Source organism: Serinus canaria, chromosome 9 (genome assembly GCF_022539315.1).
Source record: "Serinus canaria isolate serCan28SL12 chromosome 9, serCan2020, whole genome shotgun sequence".
In the NCBI taxonomy this organism is placed as follows: domain Eukaryota; kingdom Metazoa; phylum Chordata; class Aves; order Passeriformes; family Fringillidae; genus Serinus; species Serinus canaria.
The window spans coordinates 9,597,149-9,618,406 of NC_066323.1; the positions used below are offsets into that span (position 1 = coordinate 9,597,149).

The 21,258-nt window shown below is 50.5% G+C and overlaps 2 protein-coding genes across 3 annotated transcripts; one reads left to right on the plus strand and one right to left on the minus strand.

Annotated features, from left to right (window-relative positions):
* Positions 1–441: 441 nt before the first annotated feature.
* Positions 442–5,560, minus strand: DYNLT2B (dynein light chain Tctex-type 2B). 2 transcript variants are annotated; one of them, XM_009089132.4, is made up of 5 exons: positions 5,398–5,560; positions 4,835–4,968; positions 3,191–3,260; positions 1,518–1,581; positions 455–888 (listed from the first exon to the last, which is right to left on the minus strand). In XM_009089132.4, exons 1-5 carry the CDS (start codon positions 5,463–5,465, stop codon positions 841–843), a joined length of 384 nt encoding a protein of 127 aa, XP_009087380.2. In that variant the 5' UTR covers positions 5,466–5,560; the 3' UTR covers positions 455–840. The 2 variants fall into 2 exon arrangements, with proteins under 2 accessions (XP_050834130.1, XP_009087380.2); XM_050978173.1 differs by lacking the exon at positions 1,518–1,581 and having other exon boundaries at positions 442–888.
* A 4,541-nt stretch (positions 5,561–10,101) lies between these two features.
* PDCD1 (programmed cell death 1) lies at positions 10,102–15,393 on the plus strand. The gene is made up of 5 exons (XM_009089441.4): positions 10,102–10,373; positions 12,361–12,693; positions 12,991–13,143; positions 13,692–13,726; positions 14,544–15,393. The coding sequence occupies exons 1-5, from the start codon at positions 10,265–10,267 to the stop codon at positions 14,760–14,762; spliced, it is 849 nt and encodes a 282-aa protein (XP_009087689.4). The 5' UTR covers positions 10,102–10,264; the 3' UTR covers positions 14,763–15,393.
* The last annotated feature ends 5,865 nt before the right edge of the window (positions 15,394–21,258 follow it).

Consider the following 21,258-nt stretch of genomic DNA (forward strand, 5'->3'; position numbering starts at 1 on the left):
TCCAAACATCCACCCTAATATTCCAAAACAATTAGAGAGAGATTGGGAAATCATTGGAGTATTTGCTGAAGAGTGTGAAGAGCAATGATCACTCACAGCATCCACAGGTGCCAAACTGCACCAAACCAAGGAGCACTTACTGCAGGGAGGAGTTCTGGCAGTCACGGGGTGTGTGGGCTGCTGACCTGACCTAATGTCCTAAATACCTCGACTTTCCATCAATTAATACCATCTCGTGTGACACAGCTGGGATTCACAGCCCAGTTGTTGTGGGAGTCATAGGAACAAATCTGGATAACCAGAATCAGAGATCAGCTTTATGGATTAATTTACAAAGAACTGTCAAAATGCTCACCTAAGAAATGCAAACAAGCTATCCAGGATAGTGCATCTTGTAGAGTGGAAGAAAATGCCACAAGACAAGAAATATGAAATACATAGATTTATTATGTTTTTTTCTTATAAATATTTCATTAATTTCATAGAAATAAAAATAAAAGTAACAGAACCCTTTTGAGACAGAAGTTGAGTTTGCCTGAAAAGCAATGGCTATTGGCAATACACTTTTAGGACAAAACCAACACTATATAAAAAACAAAGGGCCATTTAAATAAAGGACATAATAATAATAATAATATTAATATTGTGCCTAAAGCTATATAAATATCCACAAGGAAGAAGGAATGTTATAGTGTGTAGAACAGGTGTAGGACATGCTTCATAGAGCAGTTAATTGTGTTATGTACTAAAGGAAGAATATGGTGCTTTTGTGCACTTAAATAAAAAGTACTCCAAAGCATTCTCCCCAATGTCCATCTTTCTGTGCAATGTTTGTCACCTTCAATAGTAGAAGCAGCCAAATGCAGCCACCACACAAAACAGGCTGTCCTGGGGAAAACAGAGAAAGCTCTGTGTTAGTTAAGGCAAGGTTTTTGCTAATCTAGAGGAACAGGCAAACCTCAGGGAACATTTAGACCAGAACATAACTGTATAGTAATATATAGCAATTTTCTGTCTTTTATTTAAGTTTCTTATTCACCTCACTTGTGGTATAACGCAAGTCAGTGCATCTGAATGCCAGAAGTGACTCAATTTCCTCCATCCTCACACCCACAGGTATCTAGGTGTCAGTTTAAAATAAAATAATAATTATGTAAAACCTTGACTTTGACTCAGTCCTGGATTTCAGCCATGTTCCATGACTGCAGTTCAGCAAAGTATGTAAGAAAAGACTTTGTCTCTTGTGCTTTCTCTCCCCACCAATAAAATGGTGTGACTACAATGACTTTTGTACTGTACTGTGTCACCTACTCAGGGGAGAACTTTCACTATGTTGGCTGTTATAGCTAAATATGTTTTGTGAACAAGGATGTAAATCAGGCTGTTTCAATAATCTTGTTTCTTCCTTCTAGTAGTTGTTTCTTTTCTGCTCCATATTTAATATTATTTATTTACTCTGCCTCTCATACAAAAGCAAGTAGCCTTGCACTTCCCATGAGAATCCAGTCCCTACTTACGTTCATGAACACGTCGTGAGCACAGCTGTCAGTGTCAGCGTCCCAGAAACATCGTGCAGCCATGCTAGACAAAGGAGCCAGACAGGGACATTACCCAGAGTTCATGTGTAATGACCTAAGTGATCACAGATACTTCCCTTGAAAACCAAACTGAGTTTGCTTTCAAGGTAATGGAATTGCGAAGTATGCTCCTGAATCCCATGAATTCGACCACATGCTGTAATCCCCTCTGTATGTGCTCCACTTTCAAACTCATTAGCTCTCAACCCTGCCACCTTCACCATGCAGCAGGGCTTGAAACCTCATTGATATGGTGCTTAAGAATCCTTGACTTCTGGCTTATGCATATCAGTGGCTAATTTAGCTTATTTGTTCTTGTCCTTCACCTCCTGCACCCTCATGGTACATACTCCCAATTTATTTATAGGGAGCTATCGTATTCCTTGGCAGATGCCACGCTACAAGACCATGACCTCTTCAAGTCTTTTTGTATCTACACCCGCTGCTCCATGACTATCCTGATGGACTTTTACACCCAAGCCTTATCCTGAGCACAAACAACCAGACCATAACAGGATAGTGCATGAGAGACCTTGATGCTGCCTTGTCTAAAGGCACTGACATTCCCTTTTCTCTGCTGCAAGGCTCCCACTCCCTGCCTGCCCCAGTGAGCCTCAGCTGACAGGATTCCTTTGGGGCACAGTCCCATAATGTATGAATGACTGTACTAAGGTGTATTTTGCATTAAGGATGTCAGTGATTGTGTTTCAATCTTGCCTTCTGTCTGTTGCAAACTGGAAAATTTCCCCAACTGCTCTGTCAGCCTGTGTGGCTGGATTTCACAGTTCTGATCAGACCACCTGAACACTGAACTGTTCACCTTGGCACGGTGCTTGTGGAGCAGCCTGCCTGCAGACAGACATTCCTGACAAAAGCCTGAGCAGCAGGTACAGGTATTCCTCTCTGACCTCCAGAACAGGGAGGCAGCAGATCTGATTACCTCTCTGTTGCACTTATCTTCTGCTGGAGTACCAGGCACAATAATAAAGATAAGCCCAGCAGATAAAGGGCATCAACCTTGTGAGCTGTTCCCTTTTTGTCTTCTACCTACCCACGAGTAATGGAAAGCTACAGCCCACTACTACAGCCAAGAGGAATTCTTTCATCTGACTGCAGGCATCTGGAGCTGACTGCAAGTGCTCAGCACCCACATGGGAATCTAGGCTTGGTTCCCATGGCAGTATTGCAGTGGGATTATAGAAATTGAAACTTCTGGAAAATGTAAATTAAATGCTTATGGAAGCTTTCTGGCTTAAGACAGAAGTGCTTTACCATGGCTTTTGTGCTCCAGCAGGGCCTTAGGAATGGATGGGGGATGTACCCTAATTCATCATGAACACAACACAAAATGCTCCTACCACACTCTTCAAAAATGATTTTCAGCATTTCAGCTTGCTAAGAACCACTAAAGAGACAATTATCACTGGCTAAGTCAACCAGTCACAACCTAAGCACTAAAGTTGCCACTAAAGAGAAAAGAAAGTGATTTACACTTCATCATCTGCAGACTGATCTTTGTAGCAAGGGAAGTTGGAAGCAGCTTCCAAAGAAAAAAAAACACACCTAAACCCAGAAAACATGCTAGAAATACAGTGAGAAGATGCAAAACTTACTTCACTCCTTCTCCTCTCTGCTCTCCAATGACAACCTGCACCACCATCTTGTACCTGTCAAATCCCTCCTCTGGAGAGAAAAAAAATAATAGTGAGAGCAATAACTTTTTAAAAATATGAGCCCAAGACACGACCCTGAAAGCTAGAGATTTCTGACTACAAAGCAAGTGGCTGTACAAGCCTATGCAAGTAGCCAAGTGGACAGACTGCCTTGCAATGCTTCATTTTCCTTAGTATGAGTACCATGGTTTTGTTGGAGATGAAGGGTGAACAGGGTAGGTGGCATCCATGAAAAGATGCATCTAAATGCACAGGACACCCATGAGCAGCCACACTATGTGTCAGCATTCTGCTTTGACAACTTTCAAGAACTGGTCACATGGAAAGAACATTAATAAGGCTGCTGGTGGACAAAATGCAATTTGAAAACAACTGTCTTATTTTAAAACTGTTTTGATGCAAAGGTATTGTGAGATTCTTCTGCCACACAGGTGTTTCCTTTGCTCTTCAGTGGTATAAAAGGCCACATAATAGCTGCGTTATTTTTGTGTCTTCAGAGATGTGCTATTGTTTCACAACAGTGAAAAGTACCTCTGGGGCACAGGCCAGATCTAATCAGGCCATGGCAATGTTCCAGAAGCCAAATCAGAACAGACATGTTTGAAATCAAATATAGATCCCAATGCCTGTCTTCAACAAAGCAGTGTCCCGGGACGACTCCAACATCCTATTTCCACCGGAGGACTGAACACAGCTCGCTGGCTCTGCTAACATCCAACTCGTCAATGCTTATCAGAGATGCCAGCTGATAAGAGTGGCCACCCCGGGCCAGCCTAGCTTCAGGCTGCTGCCACTGTGGTTACACATTACTGAAGCCCAGTTCTCAGCGTGAACACGTGCAGAGACTACAGCTGTTGCTGCTGGCTTTAAAGCAGATGTGTAATTCTGGGAGAAGCACAAATCCACGGCTCCTGCCGAGGGTGACCGCGGGACTGTGCCACCACGTCAGGCCAGCCCAGCAGGTGGAGCACCAGCGTGTCCCCAGGAAGAACAGGAGAAAAAATGTCCATGCCAGCACACACATCCAAATACTTATTCCGGCACAAAACTCAGGAAACACCTGCTGGTGCCTGCACTTTTCTTCTTGAACTCAAAAATGCTGGAGGGCATCCTGTGCAGCAGCACAACCTTTTTCCAGAGCTGTAAGGATGTAGTCACACCCCTCCTTGGCTGACTGCTCCTCTCTCCCCCTTCCCTGTGCCCCCTGAGCCTTGTTCTGATCTCACTGCTATTCCAGCTCTGATCTAACTCCCAGCAGAAAAAGAGCAGGAATGGAATCACGAAACAATGAAACATCACTTCTTTCTTCTCTTTAATGCAGCTTCTTTCCCCCTGCAGTCCCTCCACATTTGACATCACACAGTTGCCAAGCTATACGAAAACAAATCTTGTCTGCTTGAATTAGATCTCCAGTTCTGCAGGCAAGGAATGCACATAGATAGGACAGATTGCTTCATACCAGCAGACTTGAGTCAGTCAATGGGGAAGGAATATGTTTCAAGAATAAAGAAAGAAAGAGGGATCTTGTCAAAAGGGAGAGGCCATGGCAAGAAAAGAAATTACATCCCCAGCGGACCTCCTTACCTTTCAGTCTGTCTTTTATTGTGTCTGATAAAGACTTTGTAAGCTCAGGCATTTCTTCTGGGATGTACTGTACATTGGCCAGCTTCTCCTTCAGTATTGCACGGATGCATTCTTTTACTGTGGATGACTTAAACCTATCATGGCAACAAGAAAAAAAAAAAAAAAGAAAAAGAGAAGTGCAACAGAAAGCCCAGAAAGTTCACACACAATGTGTAGAAACATACACAATGCCACCTGGGAAAATGTAGCTTTCGTGTATTAGAGAAAAATGACAAACCACAGGGAAAAAAAGCCTCGCTAAAATGGAGATATTGCCAAAAGCCAAACACGGATCAACAGGGGTGAAACCAGCCCCACTGGAAGTTCCCCTCCAGCAGCATCCCCCACTCAAGTGGGTGTGGAAGCTGGTCTGGGAGCCCGGTGCCCCCCAGGCCCTCGGTGCTCCCCATTCCCATCACTGCACTGCCTCACGCCGGCCCCTCATGCCCAGGGATGCCCTCCCGACATTCCCATTGGGGCCCACGCTCCCCAGTCCAAAGTCGCCCGCCGCGCTGGCCCCTCACCGGTGCTGGAGGTCGGGCCGCAGGCTGTACGTGTTCTCGGGCCCTTCCTCCGGGCCCAGCTCGCCCATGGCCCCGCAGGCCCCGGCGTTGGTTACCGGGACAACCGCGGCCGCTCCCGCTCCCGCCGCTTCCGCCGCCCGCCCCGCGCGTCACCGCCGCACCGCCCCGGGGAACGGCTGCGTACGGCTCTGCCCTACCGAGCTCTGTGCTGGGCCGCTCTGCAGCTGCGGTGTCCCTTTGTATCAGAAAAAAAAAAAAGAAAAAGAGAAAAAGAAAAAGAAAACGAAAAGAAAGAAATTAAAGAAAAGAAAGAAAAGAAAGAGAAAGAAAGAGAAAGAAAGAAAGAGAAAGAAATGTTTTTTTTTGTAATAAGACTTGTACAATGAAGTAGTGGTAAATAAGTGTTAAATAATTGCAGGCTATTTTCATAACTGTAATAACTGTAAAATTTGGCAATGGCTTGTAGAAGACGCTGAGGTGCTGGAGCAAGTCCAGAGAAGGGCGGTGGAGCTGGGAAAGGGTCTGAGGCATAAGTCCTGTGAGGAGCAGCTGAGGGAGCTGGTGGCGTTTAGGAGGCTCGGGAGGGACCTTATCACTCTCTACAACTCCCTGAAAGGAGGGTGTAGCCAGGTGGGGGTCAGCCCCTTCTTCCAGACAACCAGCAACAGGATGAGAGGGCACAGCTGTTCCAGGGGAGGTTTAGGTTGGACATTAGGAGGAATTTCTTAATCATATAAAGGGTGATTAATACTGGAATGGACTGCCTAGCGAGGTGGTGGAGTCGCTGTCCCTGGAGGTGTTTAAGGAAAGACTGGATGTGGCACTCAGTGCCATGCTGTAGTTGTCATGGTGGTGTTGAGTCATAGGTTGGATGTGACGATCTCAGAGGTCTTCCCCAACCTGATTCATTCCGTGATTCTGTAAGTAAAGGGTTTGAAGAGGTTGCTGCCTGGGGTGTGGCTGGAGGTATGATGGGGAGGGAGTGGAGTAAGACAGCCTGGCCTCACTGGGTGCTTCCCCAGTGCCCCCCTTCTGCCACAAACAAGCCAGCAGCCAGAGCCCCTTCCCTCAGCCTTGCCCAGGGCTTGGAGGGCTGCCTTCCTGCCTCTGTACAACACATCCCAGACATCAGGGAGAAGACCCCAGCCTTTTTCTTTCCTCCAGCAACTTCTTAAATCCTCCATAAAGGCCTAAAATTCTTGCTCCCTCAAATCCTACCCCTTGTGCCCTTTTCCCTGCCCATAGCTGCTGCGTGTCACAGGGAAGGCTGCATGTGCTGCAGCCCCTGCTGAGAAGCTGACATTCTATTTCCTCTGCAGGTTATCTCGAAGCAGCGATCTTTGCGATCGATTGTGCTTCCCACGTGCAGCGGATGACACAGCTGAGAAAGGTCCCTGTGTGCCTCACCCAGCTCCGAATGGAAACACTGTGAAGGCACAGCCAGTGCTGCTGTGGAGTGATGCTACTGCCACAGACGAGAGTCTGGAGGGGGCCATGAGCTGTGACAGGGCTAGGTGTGCCTGGAGGTGCCCCTCGGGTATGGGAGGTGTGAGGCTGCCCCAGGAGGAAAGGGGTACCACTGCCAGAGTTTTGCTTGGGATGCACAGGCATATCCCAACTGGTGCCAGATCCTGCCCTGACCTTCTCTGAGCATGGATGGGTTGCTGAGACCCTGAGCAGCAGCAGCTCCTAATTTCCAGAGACTTTGCTAGCACCTCTTGCTAGAGATGGACCGTCAGAGTCCTTAGTGCCACTGGGCTGGGTGTCAGCTCTGCCTACCAGCAGGAGCACTCATTGCCATGCTGGAGGTGACATTGGTCCCTTGCCATACCCGTGTGGCACCTTCCCATCACAGTTACCATTGCTCTGCCCAGGCCCTGCAGGTTTCTGCTTGTTAAAGGAACAGTTTTGTGTCTGTTCCATCCCTGTACTTACTCACTGCTTACCGCTGCTTACTCACAACCACAGGACGCTGCCTGTCCCCACAGGGTCAGATGTTGCTGCTCATGCAAATCGTTTGCAGAGACCTTCATAATTTCTGAGAAGTATCTGAAAGACCTCAAGACTGTTTATTTGCAAACACTATTAACCGTTTCCTCCTCTCACCCCAGCCACTCTGCTCCGCCTGGGTCAGACCCACAGATGTGAATTCAGTTAAACCATTGGGGGAAAGATCTTTGGAACGTGTGGGCTTCTCCAGCATCTTTTGTGGCAGTTTGTGTTTCCTCTTTCACCTGGGAAGCCATGCTTTCCCTGGACTTCAAGGTCATGCAGCTCTGGGCTTCAGTCAGCTCCATCAGAGATGTTTGATCACAGCTTTCTTTTTCTTCTTCCAATTTTTCAGTGCTCCTTAAATACCCCATATGCTTTTAGACTACTTTGGGGCTGACTCTACCCTTTGAGGTAAGTGCTTAGGTGACAGCTGTTTCCCCCCAGCAGTGATGGCTGAAGAAGACCAGGTTGTCCTCTGGGTCTCAGCTGTGTTCATGGAACTCAGCAGCTTCTGGCGAGAGAAAAACTATGACATTTGTGCTCTGATGAACTGGTGTGACATGTGCTTGCTGAAGTTGCTGTTTCTTAATTTTAAAGAACAGTCTTCTCACTTATTTCTGCTTGTCTTTACTTTTTAGACTTCATTTTCATTTGTTGGTGGCCAAATAGAAAAGGACTGTCCTATGCAATTTGCTATGCTCCAACTCACAGAAAGAATTTATATTTTTTTAAGCACCAAAGGACCTTTTTATGATCATGTCAGCAAACTCCAAGATGTACCATCTACCCTACTGGGATGGAGCAGACTTACCAGCATGAGCAAGGAGCTGCATCATGGTTGGAGCCAGGCTGTTTTCCTTCATGCTGAGAACCTGGTGGAGGAGCCAGGGTGAGCTGTGCTGGTCTGACAGGGTGCAGGCAAGGTTCAAAGTCTGCCTGAAGCCCCAGGGCTGCTGTAGGGCTGGGGCCGTGCTCCTTTGAAATGCTGACTCCTGAGGCTGGCACTGCTGCTCACCTCACTTTCCTCCACAGCAGCTTCCTAGCAGCTTGATCTTTTCTTTTATTCTTTTCATCACCATGGCTTTTGTTTCAGAGAAAAAGGCATCTTGCCGTTGTTGGTTTCTTGTGGACACGGCAGCCTCCCCGCCTGGGTACCAGTTTATACCGATTGCAAGTGTGCATTGGAAAGTTTGAGCAATTTGTGCTATGATTCTAATCAGCCCTCAGCTGCTGCTGCATGGGGTGGGGAGGGTGAGCCAGTTTTTCCTGCCTATCCCTGGCTTGCTGAGTTGTGATGTTGATGGTGATACCCATCACATCTTCCACCTCTAGAAACCAAAACATGTGGCAAGTGCCAAACAAGCCTCCCCACACCTGGCTCAAGTGCCTGGTGTCACCGTTTGGGGACATAAAGCCCCAAGGTGGAAAAGCGTCCTTGCTGTCAGTTTCCTTTTTCCTGGAGTTCAGTTCAGTTTAGTTTAGTTTAGTCAGGACTTTTTTAGTGGGAATCCAGGAAATTATGAAGGAAAGGTGATGTCCAAGTCAAAACCCACATGCACCCTTGTACATGATGGAGAGCACTCCCTTTGCCACCCATCCAGGCAGCATGGTGGCTTCTGGCCAGATGGCATAGAGAGCTGACAAGGTGGTCACAGCACCCAGCCTGGCTCTGCAGCTCAAGCAGTGCCAGCAGCTCATGAGAAAGGAGTGATGCTGCAAAGGTCAGGAGGAGACTGGAAAAGAGGACCAAAACAGGCTGGAATGAGCCACCCTCCCAGGGTGTGCCCTCTCTGCCCTGGCTTAAAACCCCCTCCTTGGCCATCCTTCTGGTATGGTGTTTTTTGGCTGAACCTGATGGTCCTAGAGGTCTTCTCCAATTTTAATGATTCTATGATTTCATGATTCTATGAAATTAGCAGTGGCTGCCCCAGCCCACTCACCTGCCAAGGACATGTTTGAAAGTGAGAAGTGAGCAAGCCCAGCCCCACAGCTTGCTTGTGGAAACTTGGCAAAAATAATGAAGTCATCATTATAATCACATCCTTCTTATTAATTTTCAGTTACTGATTTTCCCCTGACACTTTCCAAAATTGCGGGGCACCAGGGCTGTGTTTTAGAGAAGTGAAGGAGCGTGCTTTCACCGCTGGTTATTTCCTATGCCAGTATTAGTCAGTGTGGTGAGAGGGGAGCACGGATGGCAAAAAATTACAGAAGTCTTCTGCCCCAATAACAGCACCCTGGGCACCTGCCCTTGCTCTCTTCAATTATGAGAAGAAAAACACCTAAGGAGGCAAAACTTGTCCTCCTCCCCCTCCTCATCTCCCATCCATCCCTTCCCGGTGGGAGCAGACTACAGTAGGTGTCCCATGGCTTCCCAGACCCTGTCTACCCAGTGCCATATGTCCCACAACCACACTGCCTTGGGCACCCAGTGGGAACACCTGTGGATGCCTGGGAACCCAAGATGACTTTTACTTATGGGCCAGGCTCAGAGCTGGGGACAAGTCCCTTGTGGCCCCTGCCTCCTCCATCCCTGGAAGCTTTCCCCAGAAGGTGCTGGCTCAGAGGTGTCTGTCCCCACTGCTTGGCAGCTGGGTACCTGCATGGGAACGTGCCGGGAGCGCGCAGGGAGGGGAAGGGGCCAGGTCTGGCTCAGCTGATCCTTGCTTCTGTGGGTAGGAAGCTGGGGGCGGGAGGCAGCCCGGGTTTCCCTCGGGGCAGAGGTGGGTACGTTTCATTTCCACCCAGCCCTCGCTGTGTACGACAGAGAACAGGCTGCCGCTGCGGGAAGGAAGCACGGAGAGAGCCGGGAGCGGCACAGCGCACACGGCACAGCACCTCCCGCCTGCCTGGGCAGGGGACACAGCGGCTCAGCATGGCTCCAGGGGCCTCAAAGAAGTCGTGGGGCAGTGTGGAGGTGGCCCTGGTTGACCTCTGTGCCGTCCTGCTCTGCTGTGGGCCGATGCTGACCTGCTGCCGCCAGGGTAGGTACAGGAGTGTGGCGGGCTCACTGGCATGGCCATGTCGTTTGATGCTGGTGGAAAATGTCTAAGGGCTGGGAGCTTTGTAGTTAAAAATTAGCTCTGGCATCAAGAAAGCAGAAACCCCAAAGATTTTGGGTATGTGCAGCTGAAGCCAAGGGCTTGGGGATTCTTGGGACAGAAATGGGATTAAAGGATGGAGAAGGGGACAGGACACCAGAGCTATATTGTGACACAATGACGGTGGTTGGAGTTGAGTGTTGAGCTTATGGGTTTGGCAGTAGGGTGTGGGGTTTTCTTTCTAGCTCTCGTGGCTTCAGTCTGTGCCCTTGAGGTGCAGCTCCTGGTTTGGACTTGATCCTGTAGGATCCAGGATCCTTTCTCTGGGTGAACTTTGTGGGAGAAGGAGAGGTTGAAGAGAAGGTGTGAGTCTGGGCAGGATGAGTGAGAGCTCTGATGAAGCTGTGTCTCCCTTTCCTTCCACCTCACTGTTTCTTTGGTGGATTCATGTATTTTTTGCCTTGAGGGTGGGCAGAGGGCTGGGTGTCCCTTGGAGCAGATGTTACCTCTGGAGCTGGGGAGATACAGGAAAACATGTAAACCCAACATCTACTTTCAGAAGTCCTCTGAACGCTTCATTCGTTGTTGGCAGCAGCACTAGTAGGAAATAAAGCCCTGAACCTGCCAAACATTTCCTGTTAAACACAAGAAATCCAAACCAAGGCAGAAATTCCATCTCTTGTTGTGGACACTGCCACAGCCAGTGCTGTCTGTGGGAACTGAGGCACTTCTCTCCTTCCCTCCTCCTGTTTAGTCTCAACCCTCATTTCTCAGCCCAGTTTTCCATCTGCTCTTGTATTTATTCACAGAATTTCCAGGTTCCTTTTCTGGTTGGTGATGCTGAGGTTATGGTCCTGTGGCTTCAGGCCAGAGCTGGAGCGTCAGGAGGGACTTTCTGACTCTGTGTGCAAGCCCTGGGGCTGCTTTCAGTGGTGATTTCTGAAAAGGGAAGGCAAATTTCCTTTGACAAAGACTTTTCAAAGCCATGGTGGTTTGAATATCTTGGTTGGGTGACCCATGTGAAAAATGCTTCTTCCCACTTTTCATTGTTCTGAACAGAAATTAATTAGAACAGCTGTTCTGCTGTGTGGGACTGGCTGAAGCAGGACATTGTGTGCCTGGCCTGAAGCAGGACGTTGTGTTTGCAGCGCTCCCACCACACAGGATGGATGAACCCACCGGGATAATGGGCAGGGAAATGAGGTGAAGCAGCAGGGCTGGTGCTAAAGCAGAGGAGCCTGTGGCTGTGGCTGGCTGGATTCTGTGTTGGGAGCAGCCTGGCAAGCCCAGCTGGAACCCCAGGACGTGGCTGCCCACGCACACATAAGGAGACGACAGGCCCCTGGAAAGGGATGGCTCTGTAAGCTCCAGATTGTTCTGCCCTGTCAGGTGGTCTCAGGCTGGAGATGGCAAATACTGTGCCAAGGGCAGCCCCTGCCTGCTCTGAACTCCCAGAAGTGTGTAGTGGAGAGAGCCAGAGCATCCCAGCAGGCAGCCAGGCATGTGATGGGCTGCACCACAGGATGCTGCCCCAGCCTGGGACTCTGTCCTTCTGCTCACTTTCAGAGTCAACCTCAGCTGGAGAGATGATGACTCAGACATGAACATACAGCACATATTTAAAAATAATACAACCCCCAAAGTCTGTTTTCCCCAGTACAGGTGTTCAGTGCTAATTTTAGGTCGCCCAGAGCACAGTCTGGTCTGTTGAAACCATTTCACAGTACAGTTGGTACCTCTGAGAGTCCCTCTCCAGCCAGCAGGCATACATTTGGAATGGGAGAGACACAGACTGATGTACCTGCCCATGTCTCAGAGCGATGATGTTGACTGGGCTTGCATCCCTGGCTCCCACACGGGGGTATGGCTGTTTCTGAGACCTGTGCCTGCTGTAACCATGTCTGCTTCTTGTATCCTCTCTCCCAAACAGTGACCATCTTCCCAGCAGTGTTAATTCTCCCTGAAGGTGACAAAGCCACTTTCTTCTGCAATATCTCCATGGAGAATGACTCTGGTTCAGAGTACAGCCTCAATTGGTACAAGGAGACCAACCACAGCCAAGCCCAAAAAATGGCTGAGATCAGCCGATACAAGCCCATGACAGAGACAGAGAAGTACCGGCTCATCAACCACACTCCTGTCTTTGAGATTGAGATCCTGAACCTCCACCAGAATGACTCAGGCTCCTACTACTGTGGATTGATCACCTTCTATGAGCCCGATAAAGTGATGGAGAGCAAGAGGGCCCAACTGATAGTCACAGGTCAGTCTGGGGGCTGAGCTGATGGGGATGGGTCCCAAGCCTGATGTAGCACCAGGGGTTAAGGCAGGCAGTAACCTGCTGGCAGAGGACCTGACATGGGTCAGGAGAGCACAGCCCTGCCCTGTCCTGTCTCTTTTGCACCCTGGAGGACAAATGGGACCATGACAGCCTACCTGGCACTGAGCCCTTTCTGAGGACAGCCCCATGTTCCCCTGCTGCCTTTCACAAGGACTGTAGAGGCCACGCTACGCTCCTGACCTGCTGGTTTGTTCCCCCTTTTTTGAATGCCTATTGCAGCAGCCCCTCAGGTGAATGCTACTGATGAGCCAGAGATGGAGGAAGGCAACCCCTCAGAGCACATCAAGGCCATGCTCCTGGGCATCCTCCTGCTGACTGGAGTGGTTGTGCTGCTGATCTTTGGCTACCTCACCTTCACATACAGGAGAGGAGGTATGATTCCCCTGGAGGCCACGCAAACCCAGTTTGGGACCTGGGGTCAGCCAGATGTCTGCAGCTGCCTGGTGTAGGTGGGCTAGTTCAATGTGCTAAACTCAGCTGTGGCATACCTCTGTGGGACAGATGCTGGGAGGAGAGGGGTGCTTTGAGCTCTGCTTGCCCTTTGTAGAGCCCCCAGACCATGTGCAGTGGCTTTACACCCCTCATTAGTGTTGTGCCTTAATGGTGCACTTGAATCCCTCCCATGCACCTTGCCCAGGTACCTTTGGTGCACCTCACCCTGCTGCAGCATAGGGCATCACCTCAGAAACGCCACAGGCATCCCAGGACTCACAGAGAGTTCTGCTGCACTCCACCAATCCCAAATTAAACCCTAGACTGTGGGCTGGTGTCTCACTTGTCCTTGTAATGCTCAGGGTGTTAGACCCTGTGGACAAGGAGGATGCGTGGTTAAAAGATTGTGATGTCCAGTGCTCTTTGGTGGGGCTGGGCCAGCTTCCATGGCACACAAATCTCCTCTAACCAAGTGTGTTACTTTGCAGATGTGCAGAAACCACCGAGTGAAAACATGCCAGTGGTGAGTTTTCCACCTTTGTCACCCTGCTGTGTTGCAGGAGAGCACTGTGGCATTGCTGGGGCAAGGAGGGTGCTGGGCCTTCCTTTATCAGTTCTTCGCAAGCATCTCACTTCTCCTGTCTTCTCTGCTGCTGCTTGATCTTTTCTGCACAGCTACAACTGCTTTTCTGCACCTGCAGCAGCACAGCCCCATCACAAAATCAAAATAAAACTACCCATGATAGGATGTGACTCTCTAATCCAGTTCTTCTTCAAAGCAGGCTTCTCTTTGACAGTGGATTGTCTTGCTGTAGAGAATGGGAGGATGTTTCCCTCCAATACATCAAGATAAAATTTATTTTGCTGCAGCTGGTACCTGTTTTCCTCTCTCTTTAGCCAGGCACCTCTAGGAGGGATATGTTTCCATCTTCTCTCCAACCCCATTCATAAGGTGGCTGAAGACAGTGAGTAGGTTGCCTTTTGCTCTCTCCTCTCTGGGCTGAGCAAACTTGGCCCTAGGCTCTTCTCCTGCACATCATGCCACCTTGGAGCCTGATGGAGAGGTGAGAAGGGGGCTCCTAGCACAGCCCTGCCTTCCATGGCCAGGCAAGCAGAGAGTCCAGCCTGCCTGCAGAGGCAGAGAGCTGAGACCCCAAGGCTCATGATGCGGTTCCTCTGTGCATGTTCTACCCCAGGTCTGTGCATCTTTTTGCTGTGTCCCACTCTCACTCTCCCATGGTGCTTCAGAGCTGATTTTGGCACCTGCTGTGAGAACAGGCTTGTGCTGGGGATGGTGGGTACCTCTGGATGCTGAACCACCACGATGGGGTTCCTTGCAGAAGGAAGAGAAGCCCCCCATGGTGTTCGTATCCACTGTGGACTATGGCGTGCTGGAGTTTCAGTGGGACCAGCGCAGCCCGGTGCCCCCCAGGACTCAGCCAATTGAGCAGACTGAATACGCCACCATCATCTTCCCTGAAGAGAAACCTGTCACACCGGAGCGTGGCAAGAAACACCTGGAGGACAGGACTCGACAGCTGCCATCACAGCCCTGCTGAGGGTCAGGGTCCCTCCTCACCAGGGTATGGGCATGAGCAGGCTGCCCCAGCCCCTTCACTCTGGGAAAATCCAGCGTATCAGGACTAAAGCAACAGAGATGCTGCTGCTGGAGTCGATATTGAACAGTCCTGGCCACAGTGTTATTGTGGCCATGGGGTGGGTATCACAGGATGAGGAAGCTCCCTGCTGTCCTCCATGTGCTGCCTCTTCACTCTGGGCAGGGAGAATGGGCTGAGGCAGAGCAGTGATGCCAGCAGGTCTGTCCCAAAGGTGACTTACAGTATGCCTCGGTATTCTACCTCCACCCTGTGCTCTCTGGAGGGGCCATGCTGCTTCCCTGCCCTAGGTCTGAGCCAGCTATCAAAGCATGACTGTTGAAGAAAGTGCTGGAGGTCAGAGCTGGAGTGAATCCTGTGAGATGCTGCTCATGGGAGCCCAAGGCTTCTTGCAAGCTTCTTGCTTGGAGCAGAGGCTGCCCTAGGTACTGCTATTCAGAAACCCCTGGGAAGCAGGCAGCTGGTCTCCTGCCTGTCTCCAGGCATTTTCCTCCTCTGCATGAGGGGTAATCTATCCCTGTATCCCTCTCTCCCCAGGTGGGAGTCAGATATGGCCATGCGGGTGAATAAAGAGTTTGGCATCCAGGAGTTTGTTGACTTGTGATGGCAAGTGCGTGGGCAGGCAAAAAACGGCTCTTGCAGTGCAGGGCTGAGCTGGGAGGTGGCAGCATCTGTTGTGGTTCCCAGGCCTCTCTGTGACATATGCAAGCTGCTCTTCCTCAAAGCTGCTCTTCAGAATTTAGAGAGGTCGATGCTCATTTTCTCTTTGCACCTGTCTGAGCTAGTCACCCAGGCACGGCTGCAAGCTAACATTCTCTCTTAATCAGGCTTGTCTTGGGGCACTCACCCACTCCATGGGAATGAGAATCCCTGATGTGCCAGGGGTCTGGCTCCCATTAGCCAGGGCAAAGCTCATACTGTGGTGCTCAGTGCAGCTTTTTTGGCTTAAAACTTCCACTTTCTCTCTTGAAAGAGATGTGCTACCTGCCAGAAACCAGAGCGGAAAGAAGTGACAGCTGCTTGAGAGAGGAGAAACCCCAGTAAGGAGTGGCTTTGGAGGCAGCAGAGGCTTGCCAGGAGAGTGTGAAACTCAGTGAAAATTGAGAAGAGTCACTTGCATCTTACACTTTGGCAGCACAGTAAGCAGGTTTCTTCCTCCCTTACCCCCCCAGTAAAACCAGTGCAGCCTTGTGGGAGCCAATTTGGGTGCTGGGGGAAAGGGTGAGGCAAGCCAGGCACCATATCTTGTACTCTGTGGGGACTGGAAAGTCCATGAGAAACTTCCAGAGGGGACTAGATGGGATAAATATCCATTTGGGATAGCTTTCACCTTTCTTCAGGGTAAGACAGTGGATGTAGCGTCTCCTTTGGTCCCCAGTGCTGCTGAAGGCTCCCAGTACTTTCCACGGGCAGTGCCATAACTGCCCATAACTCACATAACTCGTGCCAGTTCATGGTTCAGCCCATCGGGGCTTTTTGCCAGCAGCAGCCCTGCTCCTTGCCCCAGCGGCTCTGTCAGAGACCTGCTGTGGCCAGCAGGCCCCAGAAAACGAGGCAGGAGGCAGCTGCAGCAGGAAAGTGGAAGCTCAGTCAGCACTTCTGCGTTTTGCTTTCCCGTCAGACACGACACTGACATAGCTGAGAGGGTAGACCCTGCTTCATATTTTCCATCCTACCTCTCAGGCAGCAGAGGTGCCAGATCTTCAGCACTTCCTGCACTCCCTGGCTGCAGCTATGACTCCTCCAGGTGCCGTTGGGGCTGACTCCTTTCCTCTCTGTTTGGATGGTGGTCTGCAGCTGACCACAGGCTCCCAAGCCATCCAGTGGGGTTGGAGGTGTAGCAAAAGCATCTCCCACTGCCTTTTGCAATGGGAGAGCATCCAGCCTGCTGCAGTGCTGTGCCCCTCCAATCCCCATCAGCCTGGCTACAGTCCTGAGATGGGTGTCAGGCCCCATACCCCAGTATCCTTCTTGGGAATGGGGAATCAAGTGTGCACACATGTGCAAGCACGCATAAATGCTTACGAACACACAGATGTGCAAACAAGTCACCAGACAAATTTGCGTGCACACCCCCAGATTTGCATAGCTACTGTACCAGATACTACCCTCCCCACAGACACACATCCCCTCAGGCCCCCCATCCCTGTGCCACAGCTTCTGCTGTGCTGGGACCCAGGACCAGCCAGGGAGAGGCTGTGGGTGCTGGAGCTGCTGCATTTCCTGTGCAGTCTGGTCTGGCAGTTAAAGCAGCGGCTTCCGACTGCGGGCACCCAGTGCTCCCCCGAGGAGTGTCTGCCACCACCTCAGTGACAAAATGCTTCGTCAGCCCCCTGAGACACACACGCTCTGAGACCTCTGGAGAGCCTCAGCCTGGTCCCACACTAGGGTCTTGATGATGGGGAATGGCCAGAGCCCTCTGGGAGACCTCAGAGAGCTGGGACTGGTCCCTGTCAGCATCCGCAGAAAGCTGGATGTGTGGCAACATGCCTGGGCTATACCTAGGCAAGCAAAAACCTCCTACATGATGCCTGAGAGCCAGCCTGGCTCCTTACACACCCCAGCCTTGATTAAAGGTGGTTGGAAACAATGTGAGCAAGCATCTCTTCAAGAAACCTGAACTTGTAAACAATGTCTTGGGAAAACTGGACAGGTGGATGAAGATGGAAAGGAAATCCTCTCCTGCACTTTGAAGCTATGTCTTTGAGGAGAGCCATGCCATGAAGCAGCAAATCACTGTTCCTGAGCACTGGGGCATTGCAGATGTTGAGGGGAAAAGGGGTGGTCAGGCTGTAGGACAGCAGGGTCAGTTTCAAGTGAGCACTGTCCTGGTCACTGGGATGTCTCCAAAGTTTTTGATCAGGAGAGGTTGGACTGGAGGTGATGCATCAGGTGTGTGGATTATTTGTCCACTGGGTTAATGAGATAGCTTGTGGGTGGGACTGGTCTGTCAGGAGCTGTGGTGTGGGAGCATTGCCATGGCCTTGACTATCTGGGAAAGAGACTGTTGTTCCTGGAAGAGAAAGGCTGGAGGGAGCTGGTGGGTGCTGTGGTTGGTGGTGGGAAGGGTAGGCTGCTGTGCAGGCTGCCTGGACCCCTAACCATGGCCAGCTCTGCACAGCTCTGCACATCTCTGGCGTGTCCTCAGGGTCTGGATCCAAAACATCTCCTCTGTCCTGTCCCACTGAGAGTCTCACCCTGCCTGCCACTGAGCTGTTGTAGCTTACAGAGTATCTGTGTTTCCTCCTCCCGCCCTCATTCTGCTTTCTCTAGTTTTGCTTTGAGTTGCCTCCAGAGTTTCTTCTCCTCTCTCTTCTTCCCCTTGGTAGGATGTGATACTCAATGAGGGAGCTCACAGTCCAGATCCTGGTGCATGGGGCTTGGAGAGCCCGGCAGGAGCCCTGTGCCTGCCTGCTCCTCTGTCCCAAGACCAAACTCTCTGCCCATGGCACTGGCACAGAGCCTTGTTGGAGGTGGTCGAGCTTGATACTTATGCCTGGAGGGACCATCACTGAACAAGGAGCCTAAACCCATGTGAGGTGATACCTGCCCATATCCTTACATCCATTTGCCCTCTTAAATCTCTCTCCATTGCTCAGCATCCCTCTCCATCCCCAAAGTCCTGGATGATGGGGCAATATGCCCTCTCTACAGTCCAGCTTGGGCATAGCCCTATTTCCTGAGGAACGATTCTCCTTTCCTCAAATCCACCCTTAGATAGGTGGACCCTTCTGCTCCAAGGGTTCAGCTGTGCAGACAGTCCAGCATGGAAGGGAACTTGTAGCCACTGCTTGTCCCTAGAGCTGGTGGGTTTCACCATGAATAGGGGTAACAGCCATTCATTGTAAAATGCATCAAGGTTGGAGGGGCACTGAGGCCCAGAGAGCTGTCATGGAGTCATGTCCCAGGAGGATATGAATGTCCAATTTACCATCTGCTTCACAGAAGCAGAAAAAAGAGGATCCGGGAAATTCTAGATGAGTCAACCTGCCTCAGTACCCAGAAAACTGCTGGAACATATTACCACCAAGTGCCAAACACTGACAGGGCAGTGCTGGGGCTGAGAACACAGGTTTTGCAGGAACTAGTGTCAAACCATCCCCATTTTCTCTTCATTAGGGTGACAGACTGGGTACCACAGGGAAAGCGGGAGTGATACTATCTTTGTGCTGCCTTACATGACATTCTCAAAAGCAAATGAGGAAATGGGAAATTCTGTCACTGTGGGTGGATGGATTCTCAAGAAGCTCTATCCCATGAGCAGTTATCAATAGCTCATGCAGCAGACCCATCCAGCAGAGATTTTCTGCGGAAGCCAGCCTCATATGAAAGCAAGATGCTATTGAAAGAGTGTAGGGGCAGTTTGGGTGGCAGGTTAGAAATTGAATACATCCTGATGACCTGGAGAAAAGAGCAAAAATTTCCTGAAAGAATGACTGATGGAAAAGAATTGGGTGTGTTCAGGAAAAAAAATGAGGGAAGTCTTCAGAATGGACAAAGCCTCTGTATGCAGCAAGCAGTGAGAAGTGTTTAGGGTTCTGCCCTGTTGCTTAGTTGTCAGTTCATCTGTCCTGTAACCTTGACGTGCTCATGGACACAGCATCCCTGCTGCTGAGGGGATGTTCCTTTCTGCAGTCCTTCATGGGGTCTGGGGTTGAATGCCCCTTTCTGCCCCTTGCAGGGACTGCTGGCAGAATGGAGCCACCAGGGCATGGGGTGGCCCATGCCAAAGCAAGGGATGGATGCCCCAGCAGGAATGGGGCACATGTGGGCCAAGGAAAGTCCTTACAGGCCATGTGGGCACTTTGTCCCTTGGCTGGAAGAGTGGGGAATGTGGAGGCTGACACATAGTGAGAGATGAAGAGGAGGAGAAAGAACTTCGGGAAACGTTCCTGCGCCCACAGAGGCGGCTCACCCAGGGGTGGGAGCTCAAGTCAAAAATAACTTTGTGCTGTGCAAAAACAGCAGGGAAATTACCACTGAGGCTGCACCTTGTGTGCTTCCTTCACGCATCCCATGGAGAAGCTATGATCAGTGTGCTGGAGTGAAGAGGATTGGCAGGGTCTGACCCTGGGAAGGGCTGCCAGCCCAACAAGGTCACACTGTGTGCAGGACAGAGCTTGTCCCCACTCCCTGCTGAGGGTAGGCTGTGGGGAGATCCTGTAGGAACAGCTTTTGTTTCCAGGCAGGTACTGATAAGCAGCAAGGTGCTTGGGCAGAGCCAGGAGGTGTGTATGAAATGGAACAGGATGTCAAAGCAATTTTGTCTCTGTGGGCTGTTTGAGGAAAGTCCCTTTAGTAAAAGCAAGTCAAAAGCTTAAATAGAGGGACCAGCACTCGGCTGTGTCAGAGATGACTCTGAGGGCTCAGCACACTGTGGGTCATGATTTGAGTTGTGTTGCCATGACGTAACAGGGCACTGGTTTCCATCACAGCCAGGTTTTGAAGGCAGGGACCCGTTCCCACCCCAGGAACCAGGTATGCCACTGTACCCCCACTGAGCAGTGTGCCAGAGGGGCAGTGTTTTGGCCCCTGGGGTGGGAAGTGTGGGGAGTGGTGCCTGTCCTGTGGGGAGAATGCCTTGTGTAAGCAGCCTCGAGGAGGAAGTGCCGGGCTGAAACCACAGATCATTGTTTGCGTGAATATGAGTGTCAGGAGCTAGGGCTGTGTCCCCAGGGGGCTTCTCCTCCTCAAAATAGCTGGAGATGTTTAACACAGGCATGCTCTAGATGTAAAGGGAAGGTGCCAAAACCTTTAGGTCTTTCCTGCATTCAACCCCTCCAGGGTAAATCTTGGACAATAACACAGAAGGGGTCAAGTGGACAGGCAGATGCTTCAGGGTGGGGGTTCCATCCTGGTCACCATGCTGTTGGCTGGATCTCCAAGCCATGCTTGGCCATGGTGCCAGCTGTGAGGCCAGCCCTTTCCCTGCTTGGCTCCCACCTTCCACACCATGAGATTTGCAGCCCTGCAGACCCCTCTGTGGCAGGATACATGAAGGGGTCTTCTAAAATGAACCTATTGACATGGGGGCCCCAGGGAAAGGAATGATAGGAGGCTGTAAAGATCTGCTGCTTCGCCTCTTTCTCCTCATGCACCAGCCCTGAGCCAGGGATGTCCCCCAGCTCCCTTCTGTGAACATTGAAAACACTGGTGGGATGATCCCTCCTTCACTGTCCTGTTTGTAGTTCACTGCTCCAGCCCAAGCAGGACCCAATGAAGCCATGACAAGGGTCTTGGCAAGGGAGTGACTCAGGGTCTATCCATAGGTTAGGGCTTTCTTCATGAGCCTCCTGAAAACCTTGTCTTGGCTTCTCTGCTTCCAAGCACTTTCTGAGCTTCCAGTCCTGCTCCAGATGATGGGATCAAGGTGCAATTGAGAGTGGAAGGAACTTCAAAGAAGGAAAATGTGGAAGCTGAAGGTTTGCTCTGCCCTGGG

What these genes read in the sequence shown, in the direction of transcription:
- DYNLT2B (XM_050978173.1), bottom strand. Translation starts at nt 5,465, where the DNA reads ATGGGCGAGCTGGGCCCGGAGGAAGGGCCCGAGAACACGTACAGCCTG. An exon ending in AATAAAAGACAGACTGAAAG is followed by an intron (nt 3,261 to 4,834) that starts GTAAGGAGGTCC and finishes TTTTCTCTCCAG; the next exon opens with AGGAGGGATTTGACAGGTAC. An exon ending in CAGAGAGGAGAAGGAGTGAA is followed by an intron (nt 889 to 3,190) that starts GTAAGTTTTGCA and finishes TGTTTTCCCCAG; the next exon opens with GACAGCCTGTTTTGTGTGGT.
- PDCD1 (XM_009089441.4), top strand. Translation starts at nt 10,265, where the DNA reads ATGGCTCCAGGGGCCTCAAAGAAGTCGTGGGGCAGTGTGGAGGTGGCC. An exon ending in GCTGACCTGCTGCCGCCAGG is followed by an intron (nt 10,374 to 12,360) that starts GTAGGTACAGGA and finishes TCTCCCAAACAG; the next exon opens with TGACCATCTTCCCAGCAGTG. An exon ending in GGCCCAACTGATAGTCACAG is followed by an intron (nt 12,694 to 12,990) that starts GTCAGTCTGGGG and finishes TGCCTATTGCAG; the next exon opens with CAGCCCCTCAGGTGAATGCT.